The 24,497-nt window shown below is 41.8% G+C and overlaps 1 protein-coding gene across 9 annotated transcripts in view; it reads left to right on the top strand.

Annotated features, from left to right (window-relative positions):
• Positions 1 to 16,385, top strand: part of MLLT10 (MLLT10 histone lysine methyltransferase DOT1L cofactor) — a 212,401-nt gene extending 196,016 nt beyond the window's left edge. For 6 of the 9 annotated variants that reach the window (XM_030819220.1, XM_030819217.1, XM_030819218.1 and 3 more), the window contains 8 exons: positions 396 to 468; positions 3,418 to 3,572; positions 5,685 to 5,873; positions 6,293 to 6,381; positions 6,517 to 6,878; positions 7,904 to 8,000; positions 12,791 to 12,997; positions 14,709 to 16,385. In XM_030819220.1, coding sequence (XP_030675080.1) covers positions 396 to 468; positions 3,418 to 3,572; positions 5,685 to 5,873; positions 6,293 to 6,381; positions 6,517 to 6,878; positions 7,904 to 8,000; positions 12,791 to 12,997; positions 14,709 to 14,753 — 1,217 coding nt within the window. In that variant the 3' untranslated portion in view covers positions 14,754 to 16,385. The remainder of the gene's footprint in view (positions 1 to 395; positions 469 to 3,417; positions 3,573 to 5,684; positions 5,874 to 6,292; positions 6,382 to 6,516; positions 6,879 to 7,903; positions 8,001 to 12,790; positions 12,998 to 14,708) is intronic. The other 3 variants (XM_030819219.1, XM_030819225.1, XM_030819221.1) reach the window with 2 other exon arrangements.
• Positions 16,386 to 24,497: the final 8,112 nt, after the last annotated feature.

Below are 24,497 nucleotides of genomic sequence, written 5' to 3'. Positions count from 1 at the left end.
GTTAAAAAATACAAAGCATACGGATTTGCTGTGATAAGCATACAGATTAGCTGTCCACAGCTGTGATTCATTACTTTAACCGTAGAAATTAAAAGTGGCTGAGGGGAGGGTACAGCAAATGCAAACCACGCTTCTGTGCTGTAAAATTGAAAGGAATGAAAGAACAGAACATAATCCATGGCCTTCTACACCCACAAAAACGTGTAGGGACAACGCCTTACATGCCACAGTTCAGCAATTCTAAACTAGCAACATGCTAGATCTTCTACTTTCATGGGAACTGCAAAGATAGTGGTAAAGGTTTAATGTATGTTTTAGGAAAAATCAGGGCAAGAGTTTAAAACCTCTTATCTAGCGAGAGTCACTTTATCAGCTCTGAAATATTTACACTACAGATCAAGATCTTGGAGACAATAGCCGCAACCTAGTTGGCAGAGGAAGCTCACCCCGAGGAAGTCTCTCGCCACGGTAAGCGCTATTTACACTGCAAAGTATAGGCAAAGGAAACTGAGATTTGGAAACTTTCTTATCTCATATCAGTAGAGTGTACATTTGTGAGGCTATAAAAGCATTCTACAGATAAGAAGCATGTCTAGACAAGAAAGATGATTCTAAATTAATTTAAATATTAATTTAAACACCATTAGATTTCTAAGTAAAACAAATCCCTTTCCTTTGGTTTCCAGTCAGTTCGAACTCTCTTATATTTATTACCTGTATACTGATTTGAGTAATTCTTTCTGATCATAAAATAGTTTTAAGATCTCTTAAAGTTGTAGACCCAAGATTTTCAACTTTGGGTTCCAGTTTTAGCTCTGTTCGGTGTAGCACTTAATCCCTTAGTCTCTAGTTCCTAATTCAGTAAAGTCCTGTGGTAGATCACTAAACTCCTGCTAGTTCTTAAATTGTTTGAATCAGTTATAGCAAATGTATTACAAGTTTTTTGAAATTATTTTATGACAGTATTCAGGTACCATTTATTAAAATATAATTAATATACTTGGGGTTATCAAACTGCATATTCCTTCTGTTCTAAATGGGGAGAATGTGGTATGAGATACTGTGTCTGTTTGTAGGGGAGAATGGAACTTTGGTGATGGCTATCTCTTTATTAATTTTATTTCCCTTTTGTGCCTTCTCTTTGTTTTCTCCATGTTCTCTAATTTAGGAACCCTCCCTCAAGCATGGTGTTAGACTGGGTGACAATGGAGAGTAAGAGAAAAGCCCATTCTAGGGTCTTTCTTCCAAGAATGGGAGAAATGTGATTAAAAATGAAAACTTTGGTCAGGCGTGGTGGCTCATGTCTATAATCCCAGCACTTTGGGAGGCCAAGTTTGGAGGATTGCTTGAGGCCAGGAGTTCAAGACCAGCCTGGGCAACATGCCAAGACTCCATGTCTACAATTTTTTTTTTTTTTCAAAATGAACTTTTTCATGTCATGACAGATCATGAATAACAGTATTGCTGATACATTTGGGGAATGCCTGTTAAGGAACATCTTCTTTATCCTAAAGATTAGTTCAGTAACCACTAATTTTATTTTCTAATGGTACATCTAGTGATGCCTTTTCTCCTATATAATTCCTGGGTGAACTAGAAGTAGTATTGTTTTCCCTGATTGAACTCTGCAGAAAATCAAATATCCATTCTTTGGAAACCAGGAATCTGAAGAACACATGATAGCATGATCTGACTAGTCTGTGATTTTATGCTGTGATTAATTCTATGTTGTTTTTCTTTTCAAAGAAGAAAGTTAATGAATGTTTGCTCAGTGTTAAGTGGAAGAAGCATTTCTCTGTCGCCCTTTTAAACTTAAAATATTATAAGCTACCAAGAATTATTTAAAAAGTGCTATTTTGCTTAATATAGTTTTTCCTTCTCATTAAATGGGACTTAACAAATGGTACTAAATTATTTTTAGCGTATTATTTCCAACTTTATATTACTCTTTAGAAATCAGCCTGAGATGTAACAGCCTAAATTATCCTGGCATAATGTACTATTTGCAGAGGGATGGCCAATTGTATGTAGCCCATAATGTTTACATATGAAATAAAAACCCCATTTAACATCTTGTGAAAATTTTGTAGAGACGCATATTAAGGCAGTGTCAAGAACACTAGTGGGTTGTTAGAAGACCTGAGTTGTGTAGCCCAGCTCTTGTCACCTCACCAGCAGTGCGTCTTTGGACAAGTCACTAAAACTCCATCCTGTTTCCTCATTTGAAAATGGAGCCAATAAACCAAGTTTTGACTTCTCACTAGGTTGTCGTGGAGATCATAAGAGATATATACAAAAGCATTGGAAATTCTAAAGCTCTTTAAATGTATTATGTTAGAATGGTAGCTGGAGACCAGAAATGGCCACACTTACTAATTTAAACCAAAAAGTGGAGAGAACATTACATGTTCATTTTCATACAAGTACTGTTTGTTTTAGAAGGGTTATCATTTGAAGTATAGATCTAAGACATTTTAGAAATATTCATGTAAAAGGATCTAAAATTGCTTTGGGGGCTGGGCACAGTGGCTCATGCCTATAATCCCAGCAGTTTGAGAGGCCTACGCGGGAGGAACACTTCAGCCAAGGAGTTGGAGACTAAGCTGGGCAACATGATGAAACTCCGTCTCCCCTGCCCAACCTCCCCCACTGCCGCCCCCTGCCCAAAAAAAAGCTGTGCGTGGTAGTGTGTGCTCTTGTGGTCCCAGCTGCTCAGGAGGCTTGAGGTGGGAGGATCGCTTGAACCCATGACCCAGGAGGTCAAGACTGTAGTGCACCACAGCACTCTAGCATGGCTGACAAAGTGAGACCCTATCTCCAAAAATGGGAAAAAAAAAAAAAAATTGCTTTGGTCTTATTATTTCTTAATTGTGAAAATACTTGAAAATGAGTAATTTTTAATTTATAACAAAAGGCTGCTTTAAGACTGTTAAATTTCTTTTTAGTGACATTTGAGATTTTAGTTGGTTGTAAATTCAAATACCTTTCACAGTATTATAATTGTTCAGGGTTATTATGATGGCAAATATATCAAAGCAGAGTGGTGGAACCCTTTTCTGGGAAATTATTTTTTTAAGTCTAATCTTGTCTTTCCCCCTTTTGTCTTATAATGCCATACCAAGTTATTTTACAGCCTATTTCAGAGATTGTTGGTGGTGTGTTTATATTTTCTAGTGGTTTTTAATTATCTATGATGGCTAGCTATTTCCTTGATTCTGTAATATTGGGAGGAAGAATGATAATTACTCAGTTTTAGGGTAGATTATGGTTTTCTAAATCCAGGAACTTGATACTTCTGGCATAGGCAGCCTAGTGTTATAAAACTCATACAGGAGAAAAGGGGTCAGCTTAAGGTAAGAAACTGTACTCTCTTAAAAGCATTCCCCTTCTTTTTAACTTGAGAATTGTTTTCAACAGATCCCCTGTAAGCAGCTTACAGATTCGCTATGATCAACCAGGCAACAGCAGTTTGGAAAATCTGCCTCCAGTAGCAGCCAGCATAGAACAGCTTTTGGAGAGGCAGTGGAGTGAAGGACAGCAATTTTTATTAGAACAGGGTACTCCTAGTGACAGTAAGTATTCATTTTCTTATATGTGAATCAAGACAGATGGGCAGATGGACAAACAGGCAGATGGATGCAGAAGTCACTTTTCATCCAGAGTAGTAATGGGATTATGATATACATTTTATATAATACAGTGAGAGAAAGTATAAGGTGAAGTGGTTTAACAGAAGAGATTCTATAGTTACTGCTTGGACTTGAATCCTGTCTTTACCTGTTATTAATAGTATGATTTTAGGCCGGGCGTGGTGGCTCAAGCCTGTAATCTCAGCACTTTGGGAGGCCGAGGTGGGCGGATCACAAGGTCAGGAGATCAAGACCATCCTGGCTAACACGGTGAAACCCCGTCTCTACTAAAAATACAAAAAATTAGCTGGGCGTGTTGGCGGGCACCTGTAGTCCCAGCTACTCGGGAGGCTGAGGCAGGAGAATGGCGTGAACCCGGGAGACGGAGCCTGCAGTGAGCCGAGATCGCACCACTGCACTCCAGCCTAGGGGACAGAGAAAGATTCCATCTCAAAGTATGATCTTGGGCATGTTTTTTAAAGTTCTTTAGTCTCCTATTTTTACAATTGGGAGTAATAATGCATCCATATCAGAGGGTTATTGTGAGGATTAAATGACATGAAAAATGTAAGGACCACTGCCTGGCTCATAGATAGCATTGTCTCGTTGCTTACCATGATTATACATATTGGTACTTTGTGTCTCCACTGTACTTTGTTCTTATCAGTTTACTAAAATACATGAGCACTGTCTTCTCTTACCCCAATTGTTTGAAGAAAACTTGCTCACCTCTGGAAAGCTTACATTAAAAAATACAAATAGTCAAGTATGGCCAGCTCGCTTCTTCATTTTATAATTTGGAGGAAGAATAATAATTACTGAATTAAATCTATAATTAGTATATATTATGCTTATGATCTATTGGATTATAGAGCATGTACTATAGATCTATATTTCAGTATCTTCACCATTTTAAGTGTTAGGGCCGTGGGTGTAAAATGCAGAGTTAAAATAGGTGGTGGTCAGCTGGAGATGTGGCCTTGTCTTAAGTTTAGGGAAAAAATAGGTGGTTTTCATCATTTTGGAGTATGAACTTTTGCTGCTTCATTTTATTGAAACATTTTGCTTATTGTTGGCTAGCTAAGTGCCATAAATTGGTATTTTATGAGTGGTACCCTGACAAAAAATGCTCACTAATTGTGAGGAAATTCATGCCAGGCTAATCCTTTAAACACGATAGCTGGAGGATAGGTTTAGCTTAGTCTTATTGCATCTCATTTGGGCCCACTAAGGTTTCTTTGTGGGATCTTGGAGGGGAGGGATAAAAGTTAAATCCTTGGGAAATGGCCAGATGTGTCTGTACCAGAGGAATTGTATCTTCTAAAGGCGCTGAGGTCATGTTAAACAAATACAACTTTTTAGTACGTGACGGACACTTCAAAAATCTTAACAGCAACACTCTGTGTTGTTAGTTGGGAGGTCCAAGTTGTGGAAGGAATTGAAGTACTTGAGGTGATGGGGCCAGACTGAAAGTCAGCCTGTTTACAGGGGATGCGCCTTTCTCCAGAACTGGAGAGGTGGCTCGGCGCACACATAGCGCTCCCTGCTGGGTGACCTGCAGAGCAACATGCTGACCAGCTGGGATTAGGGGCTTCCTGCCAGGCCCTAAACCGAACAACAAACAAAACATGTGCTCATTATTTTGATAAAGGGTATTGGTGCGATCCTTAACCATTCTATATATGACTTCAATGAAAAATAGTGACAGGCACTTGAATTTTTAATAGGCTTTTGTTTTGATGAAAATAAAATGTCATCACTTTTCTTTGAGAATGGAAAAACACCTGAAGCTGGTGTGTGTTTTTTGGTATGTGGCAACAAAGTTTCCAGAAGGTACATCCAGGAACACTTTGCCTTTGTGCTTATAAAAATACAAACATAGATAGGAAATTTATATCCACAAACAAATTTAGGAACAAAACAATCATTTAGAAACACTTTACAGAATTTCTACTGTTCTATTTTAACTTATTTCTAAGGTCACCGGCACTGTGTAAAATACTTAGTCTTATGTGTGTACTTGTCGTTATTAAAAGCTATCCAAATGTGTGCTAGTTTTAGGAATGCTGAAGTCATTACACCAACTTCAAGTTGAAAACCGAAGATTAGAGGAACAAATTAAAAACTTGACTGCCAAAAAGGAACGGCTTCAGTTATTGAATGCACAGCTTTCAGTGCCTTTTCCAACAATAACAGCAAATCCTAGTCCGTCTCATCAAATACACACATTTTCAGCACAGACTGGTAAGTGTGAAAATATTTATTTTGTATCTAAGGAAAATAGGCTTTCAGTTTTATTTGTATTATGAGTGAGTAATAATTGGTCACCAGTTATATGAAGATGTAGAAAAGGAACTATAGGTCGTTTTTGAAGGGCATAAAGAATCCTGTTAAGTGATCAACTTGAATTTACTCTAACTTTCTTAGTCCATAATATAATGGCAAAATTTACTTAAATGTCTAATGATCTCATTATTGATTTAAAGCGATGGTATTCAATATAGATTTTTTTCTTATTTAACTCAGTCTTAGGAATAGCAAGACTAGATATTTAAGTAGTTTTGATATGGGCTTCGGCATAAGCTTTTAAATAAGCCTTTAATCTTACACATAATGTAATTTAATAGGGTAAATAGGTTTCTTTTTGTCTTTTATTATTCTAGCTCCTACTACTGATTCCTTGAACAGCAGTAAGAGCCCTCATATAGGAAACAGCTTTTTACCTGATAATTCTCTTCCTGTATTAAATCAGGTAATTTTTGTATGGTTATTTTCATCTGTGTTGATTTACTTGTGAATAATAGTATATTATGTTAAATGGTTTAAAATTATTTTAAACAGTTTTGCTGTGTTCTTTAAACTTAGTTTCTCTTCTTTCTTATGCTAGGACTTAACCTCTAGTGGACAAAGTACCAGCAGCTCATCAGCTCTTTCTACCCCACCTCCTGCTGGGCAGAGTCCGGCTCAACAAGGCTCAGGAGTGAGTGGAGTTCAGCAGGTCAATGGCGTGACAGTGGGGGCACTAGCTAGTGGAATGCAGCCTGTAACTTCCACCATTCCTGCCGTGTCTGCAGTGGGTGGAATAATTGGAGCTTTGCCAGGTAACCAACTGGCAATTAATGGCATTGTAGGAGCTTTAAATGGGGTTATGCAGACTCCTGTCACCATGTCCCAGAACCCTACCCCTCTCACTCACACAACCGTACCACCTAATGCAACACATCCAATGCCAGCTACACTGACTAACAGGTAAGAAACTTAAGTATGTTTTGGGATTTTTAGTGAAACAGAGTACTGGTGTTGTCTAGGCCTTAGATTGGGGCTGTCAATGTGTTCCTTTGTAGATATACCTTGAGAAGTCTGCCAAAAATTTTAAGTATATTATACACAGGGTACATTTATTTTTGAAACTTAAGTAATTTAGATTAAAATGAAATTAAGTTACTTTTAGTAACAGCATTAAATATGTTCTGTGCTGAAAATTAGTCTTAATCTGTGATGTCTATTTTTAAATACTAGTTTTTCTTATTTCTTTGAATACTGTATCATAAATTCTGAAGAAAGATAATACCGTAGTGGAGATAACATGAATATTAGTTTCTTAAAATTTATGTAATATTTTTAATGTTCTAATCAAAGATTTTGATATAGGATAAAGGTCATTTATTTATCTGAATTCCCAGGAAGTGAGACTCACTGGTTTCATTGTACTGGAACTGCCTTTGAATGTTTGTTCAAAACTTGGGGACTAAAGCTATGTTGTTATTAAACATACTTTTGGGGGAATAAATACTTTTAAATGGATTTGCAGTGGGTACTAGAAAGCTATTTCCTCTTACTCTCTTCATTGGTGTTGTTTTACCATTGGGACCATTAGAAAAGGATAGGTCAAATCAGTAGTATGTTTGGATTCTTTGTTTCAAATATGTGTTTACTTAGTGTGAGTTATATTATCCTTGAATAATTAAAGATAAATTATTATATATGCTTGTTAGAAACACATGTAAATTTCTATTCCATAAAATAAGTTAGGGCGTATTTGTTTTATAATAAAAACATTTCTTGACAATGTGAATTCCTGCTTAGCTGTACACATGCATATATATAAACATATATATAGAAATAATTTGTACATAATTGTTTTCAGAGTGTTTGGATTCAAAATTGTACTTAAGTTATTAAACATCAAATTGAAAAGTTGTCTTTCATTTTTAAACTTCTAAAAATGCATTAGAGGTGTGTAGTAAAAAGTAAGAATTGTAATCATTTTTCAGTGCCTCAGGACTAGGATTACTTTCTGACCAGCAAAGACAAATACTTATTCATCAACAGCAGTTTCAGCAGTTGTTAAATTCTCAACAGCTCACACCAGTAAGTTCTTTCTTTTGATAATATCTTATTGGGAGCATGTGTTCTAAGCTATAATATTCAGTGTGGGTACAGATTTCTCCTTTGTGAAATAACATTATTGAATGCATAATCCAAAAAGTTTTTCTTGCCATGTGGTACAGGCTGTGATACCTGCAGTAATGTTACATTCACTCCTGAACTTAAAAGTGACAGGGCACATGGCATGGTGCCGCCATAGGCTCTGGTAACACAGTGCTGAGATGTGGTGTGTGTTTTCCCGGAGCTTCATTTTGATACGGGAGATAGAGGGACACAATGCACGCTTTTTGGTTGTGATAAATGCTGAGAAGAACAAAGAAGTGGAATAAGTGGGGAAGGGCGTAGGGAACCGAGGACCATTTTAGATAGGATGGCCCCGCCTGTGCAAGGGGTGACTTTTGAGCACAGACCGATGTGAGAGCTCAGGGAGTGTGCCTTTGCGACTTGAGGGAACACAGAGAGAAAGCACGTTGGAGGTAAAGGGGGAGCTGCTTCAAAGGCCTGGACCTGCTTGTGTTTGGAAGAGGAGTCAGCAGCCGTGTGGTCAGAGGGTGGGAGAGGTCAGAGCCAAGGGGGTGGTCTTAGATGATCGCATACAGCCTTTCTTGGCTGTGGCAAGAAATTTGGATTTTATCTGAAGTATGATGGAAAGCCACTGGCGAGTTGTTAAAAAATCTATTACGGAAAATTTCAAGTGTACCAAAAGTAGAGCAGAGAGCACCCTGAAGAACTATGTACTCCTCATTCTCTCACCCAGTGCTAATAATCTCAGTTTTGTTTATCTCATTTCATTCTCCATTTTTTTCAGGATTAAGAATTGGAAGGTTTTGAACAGAATAGTGAAATAATGATTTACATTTTAAAGGATTAGTTTTACTGCTATATGGAGAATAGTCTGTGTGTGTGTTGTAGGGTGTGGAGGAGTGAAGACAGAGGAAACAGGGAGTGACCCAGGCAGGAGACGTAGGTGTTAAAATAGTATGGGCTACGTATTGAAAACTGCCTGGAATTATGATGTATATATATATATATATTTTTGAGAGGGAGTTTTGCTCTGTCCCCCAGGCTGGAGTGCAGTGGCACAATCTGGGCTCCCTGCAGCCTCCATCTCCTGGGCTCAAGTGATTCTCCTGCCTCAGCCTCCCGAGTAGCTGGGACTACAGGCACGTCCCACCATGCCTGGCTAATTTTGTATTTTTTGTAGAGACAGGGTTTCACCATGTTGCCCAGGCTGGTCTTGAACTCCTGACCTCAAGTGATCTGCCCTTAGCCTTCCAAAGTGCTGGAATTACAGGTGTGAGCCACTGTGCCCAGCCAAGATGTTTTGAAGACAGAACCAACAAGACTTGTTTGCTGGACATACAAGAGAAAGAAGAATTCTGAATGGTTGGATAGTGACTTTTACTGAGATGTAGGAGAACAGAACCCAACTAGTTTTGGAGAGAAAAATAGGTGTCATGGACACACTAAGCTTGAAATCCCTTTAGATGTACAAGTCAAATGGAGATAAGGCAGTTGCACAGTAGGTGTCTGGAGTCCCATGCAGAGATGCAGTTAGAGATAGAAATCTGGGGTTAGTGCTGCACAGGTGATGAGAGCCATCAGATTTGATGTGGACTCCTAGAGCATGAAGACTGAGTCCTGGACACCCTAGAAAAAGAGAATAAGCTGGTAAAGAAAGGCTATTGAGAAACCGTGGCCAGTGAGCCAAGAGAAGGACAGTGTGGCATCTTAGGGGCAAGGTGAAGGAATTGTTTCCAGAAAGGGAGTCAACTGTGTAAAATGCTTCTGTGGTAGGGTAAGAAAGAATTGACCAACCGGGCTTGCTGGTGCATGCCTGTGATTACAGTTAATTGGGAGGCTGAGGTGGGAGGATCACTGGAGCCCAGGAGGTTGAGGCTGCAATGAGCCATAATCATGCCACTGCACTCCAGCCTGGATGACAGGGACTGTTTCTTAAAGGTTGTCTAGAGGCTTTTTACAGTTTGGGTGTGATAAAAGTAAAAACCTCATTAAATGGTTCAAAAGGAAATGGGAGGGAGAAGAAGTAAAGATAGCATATGGGCACCTCAAGACATGTCACTTTGGAAAGCAGAGGAAGGGGAAGCAGGAGACGGATGTGGTAGGTACACGGGGCAGTTTCGACTCATTTTCAATGTGACAGCATGTGTGTATGTTGATGGGACATTTCTGGGACAGGAGAGAAGAAAGGTGCTAGCAGAGGAGGAGATGAGAACAGTTATTTCACTGCCCCAGCGAGGCAGGCAGAGCAACTGGAGGTGGGTTTTATGTGGAGGGTTGAAGCAATCCCACTTTCAATGCTTCTGATTTTCTTAATTAGAAGTGACCAGCAGAGGGAAGGAGATGGGTGTTAACGGTCAGATAAGAGGGGAGATGGGAAATAGAGAACTTGTAGAAGGGGAGAAAGTATGGACCGAGACCCAAGTGGGGTTGTGGCGCAGGTGCAGGGCAGGCTTGGCCCTGTAGACAGTCGTGGGGCTTCCTCCAGACCCATTTCCCTAGCACTCTTCATTTAGTTGGGCTGCTTGGAGAATGCATTGCTTAATTAACACAGGATGTCAGCCTTTGTAATTTCTTTCTAAATATATTTATGTACTTTTTTGCCCTAGTAAAAAATATATTAAAAATACTTTTGATTCTGGATCATTTTCAGTCTGTTTTTAGAGTGGTGTTAAAGGCAAACTGCATATAAGTGTATATAAATTCTTAAATGCTGGCCGGGCGCAGTGGCTCATGCCTGTAATCCCAGCACTTTGGGAGGCTGAGGCAGGCAGATCACGAGGTCAGGAGTTCGGGACCATCCTGACCAACATGGTGAAACCCTGTCTCTACTAAAAATGCAAAAATTAGCCGGGTGTGGTGGTGCGTGCCTATAATCTCAGCTACTCAGGAGGCTGAGGCAGGAGAATCACTTGAACCCGGGAGGTGGAGGTTGCAGTGAGCCGAGAGCACACCACTGTACTCCAGCCTGAATGACTAGAGTGAGACTCAGTCTCAAAAAAAAAAAAATCTTAAATGCTGATACTAAGATGGGATCTTGTTTTTTCTTACCTGTTGCCTCATCTTAATAAGAGCACTAAAACTCCATTTCTTTGGGTATCTTCCTATTAATCAAGATTTTACTCTAATAATAGCACGTGTAGCTGTCTCATTTGCAGAACATGGTTAAGGAATTTTCAGCACAAATTATTGCTTGGAGACCATGAAGACTAAAGGACTGTACTTTTTCCTTCATCCACCAGTGTTGTGGGCTAAAGTTTGTTCCTTTACAGGGATCAAACTTGATGTAGGTGAGGATTTGTTGGAAGCCTCCGCACAGCTTCCGCCCGACACTCTTGCTTGACCCTGCTTCCCCCAGATGACCTGCATGTTGCTAAATCCAGTGGTCCGTTCTCATTCTTCATCTTACGTCACCTGGCAACAGCATTTGACAGAGTTGATCACTTTTCCTCCTCCTTGAAACATTTCCTCCCCTTAGCTTCCAGGATACCACATCATCTTGGTGTCTTATTACCTAACTGGTCATTCCTTTCTAGCATCCTTTCCTGGGTCCTCCTCTTCAGCCTCTTCAGAGTGCCCAAGGTGGAATTCAGTAATCTCCCGTCACTGTCTGTAAATAGCATTTCTGTGCTGATACTTAAATCTCCAGCCAGACCTCTGAAGCTTCAAGCTCCTGTGGTCCAGCTGCTCACTCAGTAGCTCCACTGGCATATCTTAAAAGACATTTCACACATAACATGTCCAAAACTGAACAGCTGATCTTCCTGCACAACCCCGCCCCACCCATCATTTTCCTCACCTTAGCTGATGGCAGCTCCATCCTCACTCTGACACCCCACATTGACTCCATCCTGAAATCAGACTGTGCCACTTCTCAAAACCTTCCCGTTTTACTATGAATACAAGCCAGAGTGGCCATGCCTTGCCACTGCAAGCTCTGTGTTCTCACTTCCTCCTGGCTCCCTCCACCCTTCCTGGGTCCTTGCTGCTACTGGATTCTGCTGGACCTGCTCCTCTGGAGGCCCTTGGCACTGCCTGGAAATCCTCACCCGCCCCCATATCCACCCAGCTAATTCCCTCGTCTCCTCCAAATCTTCATCCAGATGTTAACTTCGCAATGAAAACTGCCCTGGCTAATCTGCTTAGAATTACAACCTGACCATTAAACCCTACTCCCTCCAGACTTTCTCATACACAGTTCTGTCTCCCTTGATGCAGAGCAGTAATCACATTCTAACGTTTTCATTTATTTGCCTTTCCCTGCTCAATGTGTTTCAAGCACCAAAAGCAGTGCCTGGCACCTAGTAAGCACTCAGGAAATCTATAAATATATGCTGCATGGAGTATATGCTTGCTGTAGAGTGGTAACTGCATCAAGAAAGCACCCTAATGACAGGCAGAAACGGGAACTTTAAAGTTGTTTTAAGTTTGGAAAGGGTTTGACCACGCATGATGCATTCAAATGTCCACCTTGATTTCTCTAAGCTGCTGCACTCCCTGTTTGATCATCACAGATAACCTAATAGAGGTCTCCTATGTGTGTCCTGTTTTAAAAATAAGCTGTTCACTGAAGATACTGACATTTTATAGTAGATGGTTATTATCTAGTGCAGCATATTTTTCTAGATGAGATACTTGTTTTCTTTCTTAGCAAATATCTAATATTAAAGGAAAGAAAACATAAGGCAGCTCATCTGACTGCTGAATTCCGTGCTTGGGAACTCATTTTCTCTCACATGTTTTTGCCTAAGGAACAACATCAAGCCTTTTTGTATCAGTTAATGCAACATCACCACCAGCAGCACCACCAACCTGAACTTCAGCAGCTGCAGATCCCTGGACCAACACAAATACCCATAAACAACCTTCTTGCAGGTACACAGGCACCCCCACTTCACACAGCTACCACCAACCCATTTCTCACCATCCATGGAGATAATGCAAGTCAGAAAGTAGCAGTAAGTATATTTTCCTTACTACATCTTAATGAAACAAGAACTGTATTGATTAATCAGAGATGATCATTTTCCAGCCGTTTTGTTCCCCTGATCATTTCTTCTTAAAACCAGTTGCTTTTAGCAGATGGATATTATAGGCAAAGGATCTAAGCCAATTTATACATCCCCTAATTTATATCAGTTTGAATTTGCAAATTAGGTTTGAAGGCTGTTTTGTAATTCAGCAATTTTCAAGATGACAGTATATTTTAGTTAGCAAGTCATATGGGATAATCAAATCAAAAGACAGTAGTTGGTGCTTTCTGAAAAGCTTTGTTTATAGAACCAGTCTATATAACTTGGAAATATTTTTATTTTACTCCAAAGTGCTTTTTACACATTAAGTATATTTATTATCAAGATTTATACATTTTAGGGCACACAATCCAATTATTCTACCAGATTACTTTAGAGAAAGTAAATCAGTCACATCTGTAATGGAATTCAGATTTTTAGTTATTAATTTCATGTAAGTGATGATGGCATCTTACCCTTTCAATGTGAAGTTAAATTAAAAATGGATGCAGGAACAGTATTCTACGCATACAGTAGAACCCATTTTAAGGCCGTTTCTATTAATTCTCCCCTTCAGTGAGGTCTACTTTACTGGAGTATAAATGTTTCCCCTAAATTCCAGTTCAGGGCAGAACCGTGTTAGAGGAAGGCTATGGGGATGTAGAATGGAGACTGGACATCAGGAAAAGGAAGAAGGGAGGGACTGAGGTGGGAGACTTGGCAAATGAGTGTTCAAAGTTGCAGTGTTTGCTGTTTCCTGTTACTTTGAAAGTTTTGTTCACTGTGCTTTTAGTCTTCAGAAACTTTAGTTTGTACTTAGTAACGAGAATTATTCAAAATAGAGGATTGTTTTTCATGAACTCTTCAATGCTTTCTGTTTGCCCTCTTGTCTCCCCTACTTCCTGTCATCACATACCACGTCACCTCTCCAGTGTTCTGCTGACACGGGCAATTTTCAGTGATTCTGTATTGAGTTCTTTGGTAGTATTTTTCCCCGTGTTTCACAAGTTTTTTTCTTGTGTTAAGAAATGCACTAATTACAAACTTTTCCTAGGTTATACAATATGAAATGTATTTAATGGAAAATCACAGTAATTTAATGAGCTAATAGAGTGCTCATAATAGAGAACACAGTGCTGGGAGGTGCTGTTTGCTGAGTACCCTGCTATGTGCCAGGTGTCCTTGCTAGATACAGTGACATCTGTGATTTCAGTCTTTAAAAAAAAAAAAATGGAGTTACAGCCTATTATTACTTATAGATTAGTAAAAGGAAATGCAAAGAAAGCCCAAGGACAAATAGCAAATGTGGAATCACAGGCCATGACTTTCTTAGCCCATAAAAATTTCATTCTCTACAGTACCATGTTACTTCTGTGGAAAAGTTGATTTTGGAAGATGAATTCTGCATTCATTCTTCGGAAGTTCTGTCCTTCAGATGGGCCCACCTCTTTGGTCTTTTTATACTGAATTTAATGTTCTTAAAGTATTTACTAGTAAATTCATGTCTATGTATTACGTTGCAAGTAGCCTTGCCAACTTGCAGGAAAAGAGGGAATAACTTTCTGTACCACATTTTATCTCAGTCACAGTTTCAAATGCGGAGGATATTATCAAAAGTTGATGTAGCTAACGCATCTGCTTTTTTGTTTAACTGCAGAGACTTAGTGATAAAACTGGGCCTGTAGCTCAAGAGAAAAGTTGACACCTGAGAAACATCTAGAAATTGGCTGTCCTGCTGTTCCAGCACTTCATCTGGCTGCCTTTGCAGTCCTTTTACTACAGCTATGAAGAAACGCAACAAGAAACTCAATGCACAACAAAGGATTAATTGCTGCAAGGACATTCTTGTAAGGCTTTGATTAGTTTTCTTGTTGCTTTGTTGCACTGAAATGGAATTCCCATGCCCCTACCCCTTACCCTAGTTTTTTGAACATGGAAAGAAAATTTAATAACTTTTTAAAGTGACATAATTTACATGCAATGTGTTTATCAACTCAAGAATTTAATATAGTCGGTACACAACTAGTTTTGTTTATAAATTGGAGATACAAATAGCAAAACTAAATACTTGTTCCATTTACAAACTACTTGATTTTATTGTACAAGTTGAAATATGCTCTTTTGTTTGGGTTACAGTATGCTTGCTCTAAGTCAAATTCCAAGGAACTAATTGCTTCTCCTGCAGTTCCATTGATTCAATATTACAAATATATAGCACATCACCTGGGACTTGACCATCTTTGTTAAAAAAAATTTCCTTTCTAATGAGATTTGGCCAATTTTGGTAATGAAGTTAGGATGGTAATGTCTGCATCTGCTAAAGGTAATTTTCTTTTGAGAATTGCTTTCTTTAGTGTTAAGACCTACTCATATTTTAAAGAAATCTTGAGTTAAGTGAGTTCTGAGGCTGCTGGGGGAACCAGATCAATTCAAAGCGAAATACTTCTTTCAGAAAGGGGCCACTGTGGAAAGTGCTGGTGGGGTTTGCCCTTGATCAAGTGCCTCCATTGTGCTGCAAGGGCTATAGACAGCAGGGTGGGACAGTCAGTCCTCCGAGCAGCAGGAATCATCCCATCACCCGCAGCCTTCCCATGCTTCCGCCTTTATTCAGAACTGTAGATAGCTCAGGCAAAACTATTACCTGGGTATTTATCCACTAATGAGTCACAAGAAAAGGAGTGGATTTGGTAAGAATAGAGATTTGTTTTATTTAAACCACTTCCCATTACTGACCATTAAAAGCTCACCACTAGAGTTCCTGAAACAGGTGAAACCTGTATGACAGCCCTTCCACTTTGGGGAGCCACGCTTTTGATGTGACAGTACCACAGAGTGATCCACCACTGGGGATGTAATCATCAAACTGTTCTTCGGTGTGTGAATTATTAGTGGAAAAGACCCAGCTGTAATTAGACCTCCACTGTGTACTTAGCTGGAAGAACATGTTAATTCTGCAATATGTTTCTTGGTTAAACATTGCACAGTTCTTACCTCATTTCTGTAAATAGTTTTGTGAATCTGTTTTGTATTGTGAAAAATTCATAAGATAACATTGATATTTTGATTTGTAATATTTCTAATTGGTAGATTTAATTGAAAAGTAAAATTAATTTATTTTTATATGTTCAGGGGAATTTTAAAGTCAAATCTTTTGTAGATAATTTAAAAAATCAGTGTGGTTTATTTTACTTATTTAACCCACTGGTTGTTATTCTGTAACAGTTTGTATAAATGGTAAATTTTGAATGTGTTGTTATTTTACCTAGATGTAAAATTCCACATGTATTAAAATGTACAAAGAAGTTTTGTTAATAAAATTTAATAATGTTTATAACTCCGTGCCATTCTCGTTTGGAGAGGATGGAGGGGGTGCACCCATGTTGCTTCCTCGGAGTCTTGGCCTGTGCTTTGTGTTTGGAATACTGGTATATTGCCCCGGAGTTAATGGAAACTCTCATGAGCAAATGCTATACGATGTGCAAAGCATTCTGTAAAGCAGTGTGTAGTACAAACCCACCTCGGGCTCAGAGATCTTGGATCATCCTCAGATGAGACGGAGAGAGAAGAGGGAAATAGCCTCGGTGGAGATAAAAGGAAAACAAAGTCCTTTTAGATGAGATAATTAGAGCCCGTTGATAAAGCAGTACTCACACTTGGTAGAGATTCGATTCCTCTTATTTATAAAGTTAGCTTTAACTAGAGGCATTCCATGAAAGAGAAGCCCAATCTATTTAGTGGTCTTGGGGTCTTGGTAAGCATCAGAATCACCTGTGGTGCTTTTCAAAAATATAAATGCTCAGACTTTATCCCACCCTTAATTGAATCAGAACATACTGATCTGTGTCAAGTGCTCCTGGTAATTAAGAGGCATATGAACAAGCAAAACTGGTCCTAGGCTATAAACTTTATTAAGGAGTGAGTTTTGGGTTCCTGGAGAAATTTTTTTTTATGCACATGAAAAATAATTACGATTCTAGAAAGTCGTCTCTTCTCCCAAGGTGAAGCATTACCTTCCCTCTAGAATGACAGGTGACTCATCCATCAACTCCTGCGAGTTTAATTTCTTAACGTGTCCTTTGCCTTAGCTGCGTGTTTTTAAGTGTCCGCTTCTGTAGCTGTCTGGCTTCCTGGAGGCTCCAGGACATCAACCTCGTCATCCGGGGTTGCTGCACTGCAGGGCCCTGGCAGCTGCTGGTTCACATGTGCGCCTTGTGCTCTGGGAAGGGCACTGAAGAGCTGCTGCCCTGCTAGTGGCCCTGATCCTTGAAAAAGGTCTACACTGGCTGGTTGCCGTCTGCACTTCTGTGCATTAGGCCTATGGTTGTGCAGTCGATGTTGTGGGTCAAGATCAAGCACTGGGCCAAGACAGAAAAGCCAAGTTGTTGTCTTACGCTGTCTACCAGGCAGAAGGGAAAGATGATCCCATAATCCTCCCAATAGGCAGGAGAGGTCCTTGGAATTGCAAGGGAGGTACCACCTTACAATGAAATGTAATTTTGCTTTCATAAGTGGGTTATGTACTTAGGTTTTAAAAGAGATGGTCTCACTCTGTCGCCCAGGCTGGAGTGCGGTGGCGAGATCATGGCTCACTGCAGCCTCCAACTCCTGGCCTTAAGCAATCCTCCTGCCTCAGCCTCCTGAGTAGCTGGTACTACACTCAGGAGCCACCAATGTGCCTGGCTGTCTGGGTCATGTCCTTCTGAGTAGAAATCTCAGTGAGACAAATACTGTTCATCTTAGTTTTACTTATTGAAAGTAAAACATCAATGATACCATCTTTTCATATAAACTAGGCCTTTCAAAATGAAATGGGGTGAACTTTTATAATTTGGAAGTCATTTTTAAAATAATTTTTACTTTGTTAAAATTCATGTCAATTGTTTTTCCATTCCCCAATCTGTTATTTGCAACAAAGGAAATGTCTTTTTCACACCACTTACTAATTTTTGCAATTCAGTAAAGATTTATGTGAAAATGTAAGTTTCTTTTGACTGTGACTTAGGTCAGTTCAAGTTTGGCAGGTCTTTAAGGGACAGATTCCCCAGCGTGGTAAACGAATGGGGGCAACAAATGTCCCTTCCAGCTGTCTCCAATGTGTCTCAGCCTCAGATCCCTGGCTGCATCAAGGTCTGGAGGTTTACAGTCACATGGTTGTGGACTAGACAAAGTGCCTATTTTCCAAGTTTGTGATCCATATCCACCTCAGGGCACTGGTGACACTTTTAGGTGTTAGCATTAACCTATTTAAGTAATAAAAATTATCATGACCACTTTTTAAGAAATTTGAAACCAGAACAAAAGGCCTGTCACTTTTTTTTTTTTTTTTTGGAGACTGAGTCTCACTGCCACACAGGCTAGAGTACAATGGCGCAATCTCAGCTCACGGCAACCTCGGCTTTCCAGGTTTAAGCAATTCTCCTGCCTCAGCCTCCTGAGTAGCTGGGATTACAGGCGCACACCACCACGCCTGGGTAATTTTTGTATTTTTAGTAGAGATGGGGTTTCACCGTGTTGCCAGGCTGGTCTTGCCTCTTGACCTCAGGTGATCTGCCTGCCTTGGCCTCCCAAAGTGCTGGGATTACAGGTGTGACCCACCGTGCCTGGCCTTTCACTTTTTATAAAATCATACATCTATAATTTTAATATTTTCTCTTTTCCTACCTGGTTGAATATGCAAAGTTATGGCCTGCTTTTGTCACTTAAATAAAAAGTGACAGGAAAGATCTTAGAAATCAAATTTTGTGTTTATTAAACTAATCATTTTTGGGGCCAGATGGGCAGTTTCCACTGGCATCGTTGTCACAGCAGGAGCTCTGTAAATGTTGTTCCCTTGTCTTTTAGGGGAAGGGGCTCTCGGGGGGATTGGGGGAGTAGGGGCAGCATAAAGGCCAGGGTTGGCGAGGACTATGCTAGTCACAAGGGATCAGGTGGGCACAGGAAATGAGGCCGGAAGAGGGTTGTGGGTTTGCAAGAAAGAGATGATTGGTGCTGTGCTGGAGTGTGGTTTCTGTAGTTCTGTGACCACAAAAGGAAGATTGTAAATGCGCATTAAGGCAGCAAGCAGCATGGATAGTGCAGTGAGGCGCCCTCTCTACAAAACAAAGTTAGCCAGGCATGGGGTATACACCTGTAGTCCGAGCTATTCAGGAGGCCTAGGTGGGAGGATCATGTAAGCCCAAGAGGTCATGGCAGCAGTGATCATGTCACCACACTCCAGCCAGGGTGACAGAGTGAGACCTCATCTCTTAAAAAAAGGGGGCTAGCAACTGGTCGGGCATGATTACTCACATCTGTAATTCCAGCACTTTGGGAGGCCGAGGTGGGTGGATCACCTGAGGTCGGGAGTTCGAGGTCTGACCAACATGGAGAAACCCCATCTCTACTAAAAATACAAAATTAGGTGTGGTGGTGCATGCCTGTAATCCCAGCTACTCGGGAGGCTGAGGCAGGAGAATCACTTGAACCCAGGAAGTGAAGGTTGTGGTGAGCTGAGATTGTGCCATTGCACTCCAGCCTGGGAAACAAGAACGAAACTCCATCTCAAAAAAAAAAAAGGCGGGGTGGGGGGATTGGCTAGCAAGGTGCAGAGTGGGTAAATTCAGGGGAAAGGCAGATGGGAGAAGGGAGAAGGTGGATATCAGGAGACAAGTGTGTTATTTCTAGGTCTGGGTCCAAATGTTCTAGATGAGCTCACTGCCTCTTCTCTGGCCTACTTTTTGCTGCAAACTCCCAAATTCCATGAGGTTGAATGTTCAGGTTTTGTTCACAACTCTTGGTATATCTGGTTTACTTCAGGTACGACCAGAGCTAGGCCTTTGGTTGGTGAGAACTCCAGCGCCCCACCCTCCAGGTGAGCCACCAATGTGGCCACCACCCTTGTCTACTTTCAATGGGAGAGCCATGTCCTTCGAGTGTGGGCAGTTGGCAGAGGGTGTTCCCGAGGGTGCTGAGCCAGGTATCCTGTCAAGCCCTTCACCTGCCTTGCCTCACCTCCGCTTCACACAACTCTGAGGGCTGTTTTGTCTCCCCCATTTTGCAAATTAGGAAGTTGAGGCTTAGGAAGGTACAGAGTCACATAGCTGCCAAAATGTGAATTGGTGCAATTAAGAACAAGAATGATCTGAGGCAGGTAAAGTGGCAGCACCCCATGATGCTCTTAGAGCCGCTCCCGACTCAAGAGTTCCTAAGGAGTGGTGGAGGCTAGGATGCCTCTTCAAGATTGAGGCCTCTCGGGGTGTGGGCCTGGCCCATCCATCCAGCACTGGCTCCCAGCACAATTCCACCCCTTGCTGTGCACCCCAGCGAAACCCAGCCATGCTGTTCCTGAACATGCCATGTCCCTGACATCCCTGTGCCTTTCCCAGGCATCACTGGTAACTAGAATCATAAAGGCCTGGACATGGCTATGGCTGGAGTTTGAGCTGTCCCTGGCTCTGCATTCATTCATAGTCTTTCCAAGGGGTGTAGGGGTGTGCGAGCCTTAGCCTGGGTGCAGACTGGAAAGGAACTAGGGAAGAAACCAGAGACCCCTCGGTGGACTTGTGAATTGAACTGGTTTGGAGAATTCAGGTGAGATTATGTGAGAGGACTGGAGCAGACAGACAAGTTGGAATACCCCCCAAAAAGCTAGGGATGCTTCAACCCCCTGGAGGCTTTCAGGGAAAAGGAATTCACCTTTTCTAAGGCCCTAGCTCCAGGCGAGCTGCTTTCTCAACTCCCTGGGTGGGTCTTGTACCCTCCAGCTTACTGGAGAGGAGACCACACAGGCAGGTTGCCATACCTCTGCTCTGGCTCTTTTGGACATCAGGGAAGCACCATAGCTCCCTGAACAGAGAGGAGGATTCTGCTGGGGTTTAGAGCAAAGGGCTCTGGAACCAGAAAGTTGACCCTCACCAGATCCCTACAGAGGGGGGCAGTTGAAGTCACTGGGGTAGGAGAAGGGTGAAGACAAGGAAGAAGACTGCAGACTTTGGGGACACCAAGACTAACAAAGCAAAAGATGAAACATCTGGAGAGGAATCTGAGGAGCTGCCAGGGGAACTCTTGGTTTGATTTACATCCATTTCACTCCAGACTGTGAGGCTGTAGAAAGCTGGAAGATGTCATATACCACCTTCAGGATTAAAGGGGTAAGGTCAAGCCTGAAATCACCTTTTGGACATGGTACTTAGGTATTTGGCGACATAAACAGGAGCAGCTTTGGTGGCGGGAAGTCAGATGACAAGGGGCTAAAAGGTAGGAGGCAGTGTCTAAGGCTCCCAACGTGTGCCCTTAAATACTTGATTGTAAAATGAGGTTGTATCAAAACAGTGTCAGTTCAGCTTGCTTTAACAAAGTGCCATAATCTGGCTGGGTGTGGAGGCTCACGTCTGTAATCCCAGGACTTTGGGAGTCCAAGGCAGGAGGCTCACTGGAGGTCAGGAGTTTGAGGCTGCAGCTATGATCACTCCACTGCACTCCAGCCTGGGTAAGACCAGGACCCTGTCTCAATGAAATAATTTTTTAAAAAATGCTGTAGCCTGGGTGGCTTATATACAACAAATAACAAATGTATTTCTCCCAGTCAGTGAGGCTCTGTTCCAGAGGCAGAAGGCCGACTCACACGGAAGGGGGCAACTTTGCTCTCTGGCCTCCCATTAATGGGGGCTCCACCCTCCTGACCTAATTACCTCCAAAGGCCCCACCTTCTGATCCCATCTCCTTCGAGGTTGGGGTTTCGACACATGACCTTGCTGAGGGTAGACAGACATTCAGTCCATTGCAACCAGTGAAAAAACAAGTTACCTCAAGGTTTGCAGCAAACTCAACAGCATCTTCATTTTGGTAGTACCTTCCAAAGTTTAAAATTAAAGCATGAAATTCAATTTGTGCTGATCAGGTTTGTTTTCCTTCAAACTCTCATGACTGCATCTGGGGTTTCTCACTTGGCTCCCGTAACAAGCAGATGGATGAATTAGGGGATTCCATCTTGGTAGCACCGCCACCTTGCTGGTTCCCCAGGGCTCCTCCAGAGCAGGCAAGGTCAGGTGCTCTCTGCAGCTAAGTTGCCCGCGTACATTGAATTGCTGAACAAAACAGGGTCCCATTTGCTTTGCAAGCTCTTAGCCTCATGCAGTGGTTCTTCCTGGCTGGCCAGTAGAATCACCTGGACATCAGCAACTTCATGCGGGGATTCTCTACCCAGGACCCATTATTTCCCCGCCCCTCCCCCAAGACAGGGTCTCATTCTGTCAGCCAGGCTAGATGGCAGTGGTGCAATCATAGCTCTGTGCAACCTCAAACTCCTGGGCTCAAGTGATCCTCCCACCCCAGTCTCCTGAGTAGCTGGGACTACAGGCATGTGCCACCGCGTCTGGCTAAGTTTTTTTTTTTTTGTAGAGACAGGGTCTCATGTTGCCCAGGCTGCTCTCAAACAATCCTGCCTCGGCCTCCCAAAGCGCTGGGATTACTGGGATTACAGGTGTGAGCCAGTGCACCTGGCCCGCATCTAATTTTAAAATTCTAGTTTCTAACAGAAGAGGAAAGACATAATTATAGCCAAAGAACAAATTTCCAATAGTGATTTTTTTAAGCCAAGCCTCTTAAAAAGGGAAAATAGCTGTGGTCAAATATGTCAAGACATCTACTGTTTAACTGCAGTGATATCTAACTTTGTGAAACCAAGATTGGAACCAAAACAACAGTATAAGCAATGAGACATTTTATCTTACATTTTACAAGATATTTCTTGAGTAATAACAAAAGCAAACATGACCGAGATGGCTCACTTTCCTTTATGACTTACGCCACAGTAAATCATACAGCAACCCTAATGTTGCCCCCAAAATCTGTCAATTTCATTTTGTAAACGGTATACTTTTTCAACATATGACCCACAGATGAGGCTTATTGCAGTAAACTCACGTAATAATCCAGGAGATACTGACCCGAGAACACTCTTGGTTTGGGGCCATTCCTGACAAGGCTGTGAGGGCAAGAGGCCCCCACTGTAAGCGACCCTGGCCTGGCTCCCACCCCACGTCTCAAACTCCGGAGTGAGGTTACAAACGGAGTCCCCAGACCGGAGAGAAACACCATTCGTGTTTCAGCCCAATATTTGGAAGTCGGACTTGTTTTAGAAAACACCAACATCTGTTTTTACCAAACGACTAACCTTGTCCAGTTGCAGTCACGCAAGCCCCATGCCAAAGTCTCGCCTCTCCGCAGCCTCCAGAGCCAACTCCTGGTCTTAAAGGCCTGAGCCCAGGTGCTGGTTCATGGCTGGGGGCGGCAGGCCTGCAGCACAGGTGGTGGTGCACTTAGTTGCAGAAGATCCTGTGAGGCTGGGCCCTGACTCAGGTGTCTCTGGGGCTCAGCCATTCTCTGAGGCAGGTGGGTCTTCACTAGGGCTGGGGCGAGACCAGGACTCATCTCTACCCTGGGGCTTTCTAAATCAAAGCAAGACAATGGAAATCTCTGTGCTACCCTTCCTCTCTGGGGAGTTCAGCGCCCCTCTGAAAATCTGCAGGCATTTGGGATTGACCACCTGTTAGCAATGCTCCGTAAGACAGGAAGGCCGCATCATGTAGCGCCCAGGCTGGGTGTCCTGGGCCAGAGGGAACACATGGCCTCCCTGTATGCACAGAACATGATTTAAACCGTGCCATTTAAACTTTAGGAACAAGCCTAACTGCCAAAATGAACAACAACAAATACCCTAGAAAATTAAGTTGGGATGAAATATTTGGTAGAGCTTTCATTCTCTACTTTGAGAGAAGTTTGGGGGAGTGTGACTGGCATATATCAAGAAGAAGCCCTGCAGCAAGAGGCATTTTTTAAAGTGTCTGAAAACATTGACAGTGGAAAGCTTATTAAGGTCTTATTCTAAAACTGCGAAGGGAATTTGAGAATACTCCAGTGGAAGACTAAACCCACAGTCTGCAACACTCAGGGTGTTTGCCAAGCACGTGTGGACCAATTGAAGACAAACTCCCAGGCAGTTCCCAAAGCAAATTCTGCAGATGAATCGGATGATTTGGTGAAAATCTAAGTAAGCTGGTCCACTGATGAAAAACCTCCTTACTTTCATGCACGTCCCTGTGAAAAGCCCACTAAACAGGCTTTGTGTGAGCAATAAAGCTTTTAATCACCTGGGTGCAGGCGGGCTGAGTCAGAAAAGAGAGTCAGCGAAGGGAGATAAGGGTGGGGCCGTTTTATAGGATTTGGGTAGGTAAAGGAAAATTACAGTCAAAGGGGATTTGTTCTCTGGCGGGCAGGAGTGGGGGTCACAAGGTGCTCAGTAGGGGAGCTTTTTGAGCCAGGATGAGCCAGGAAAAGGACTTTCACAAGATAATGTCATCACTTAAGACAAGGACCGGCCATTTTCACTTCTTTTGTGGTGGAATGTCATCAGTTAAGGCGGGGCAGGGCATTTTCACTTCTTTTTGATTCCTCAGTTACTTCAGGC

This window comes from Nomascus leucogenys, chromosome 9 (assembly GCF_006542625.1).
Source record: "Nomascus leucogenys isolate Asia chromosome 9, Asia_NLE_v1, whole genome shotgun sequence".
NCBI lineage: Eukaryota > Metazoa > Chordata > Mammalia > Primates > Hylobatidae > Nomascus > Nomascus leucogenys.
This window is presented reverse-complemented; position numbering and strand designations above follow the sequence as displayed.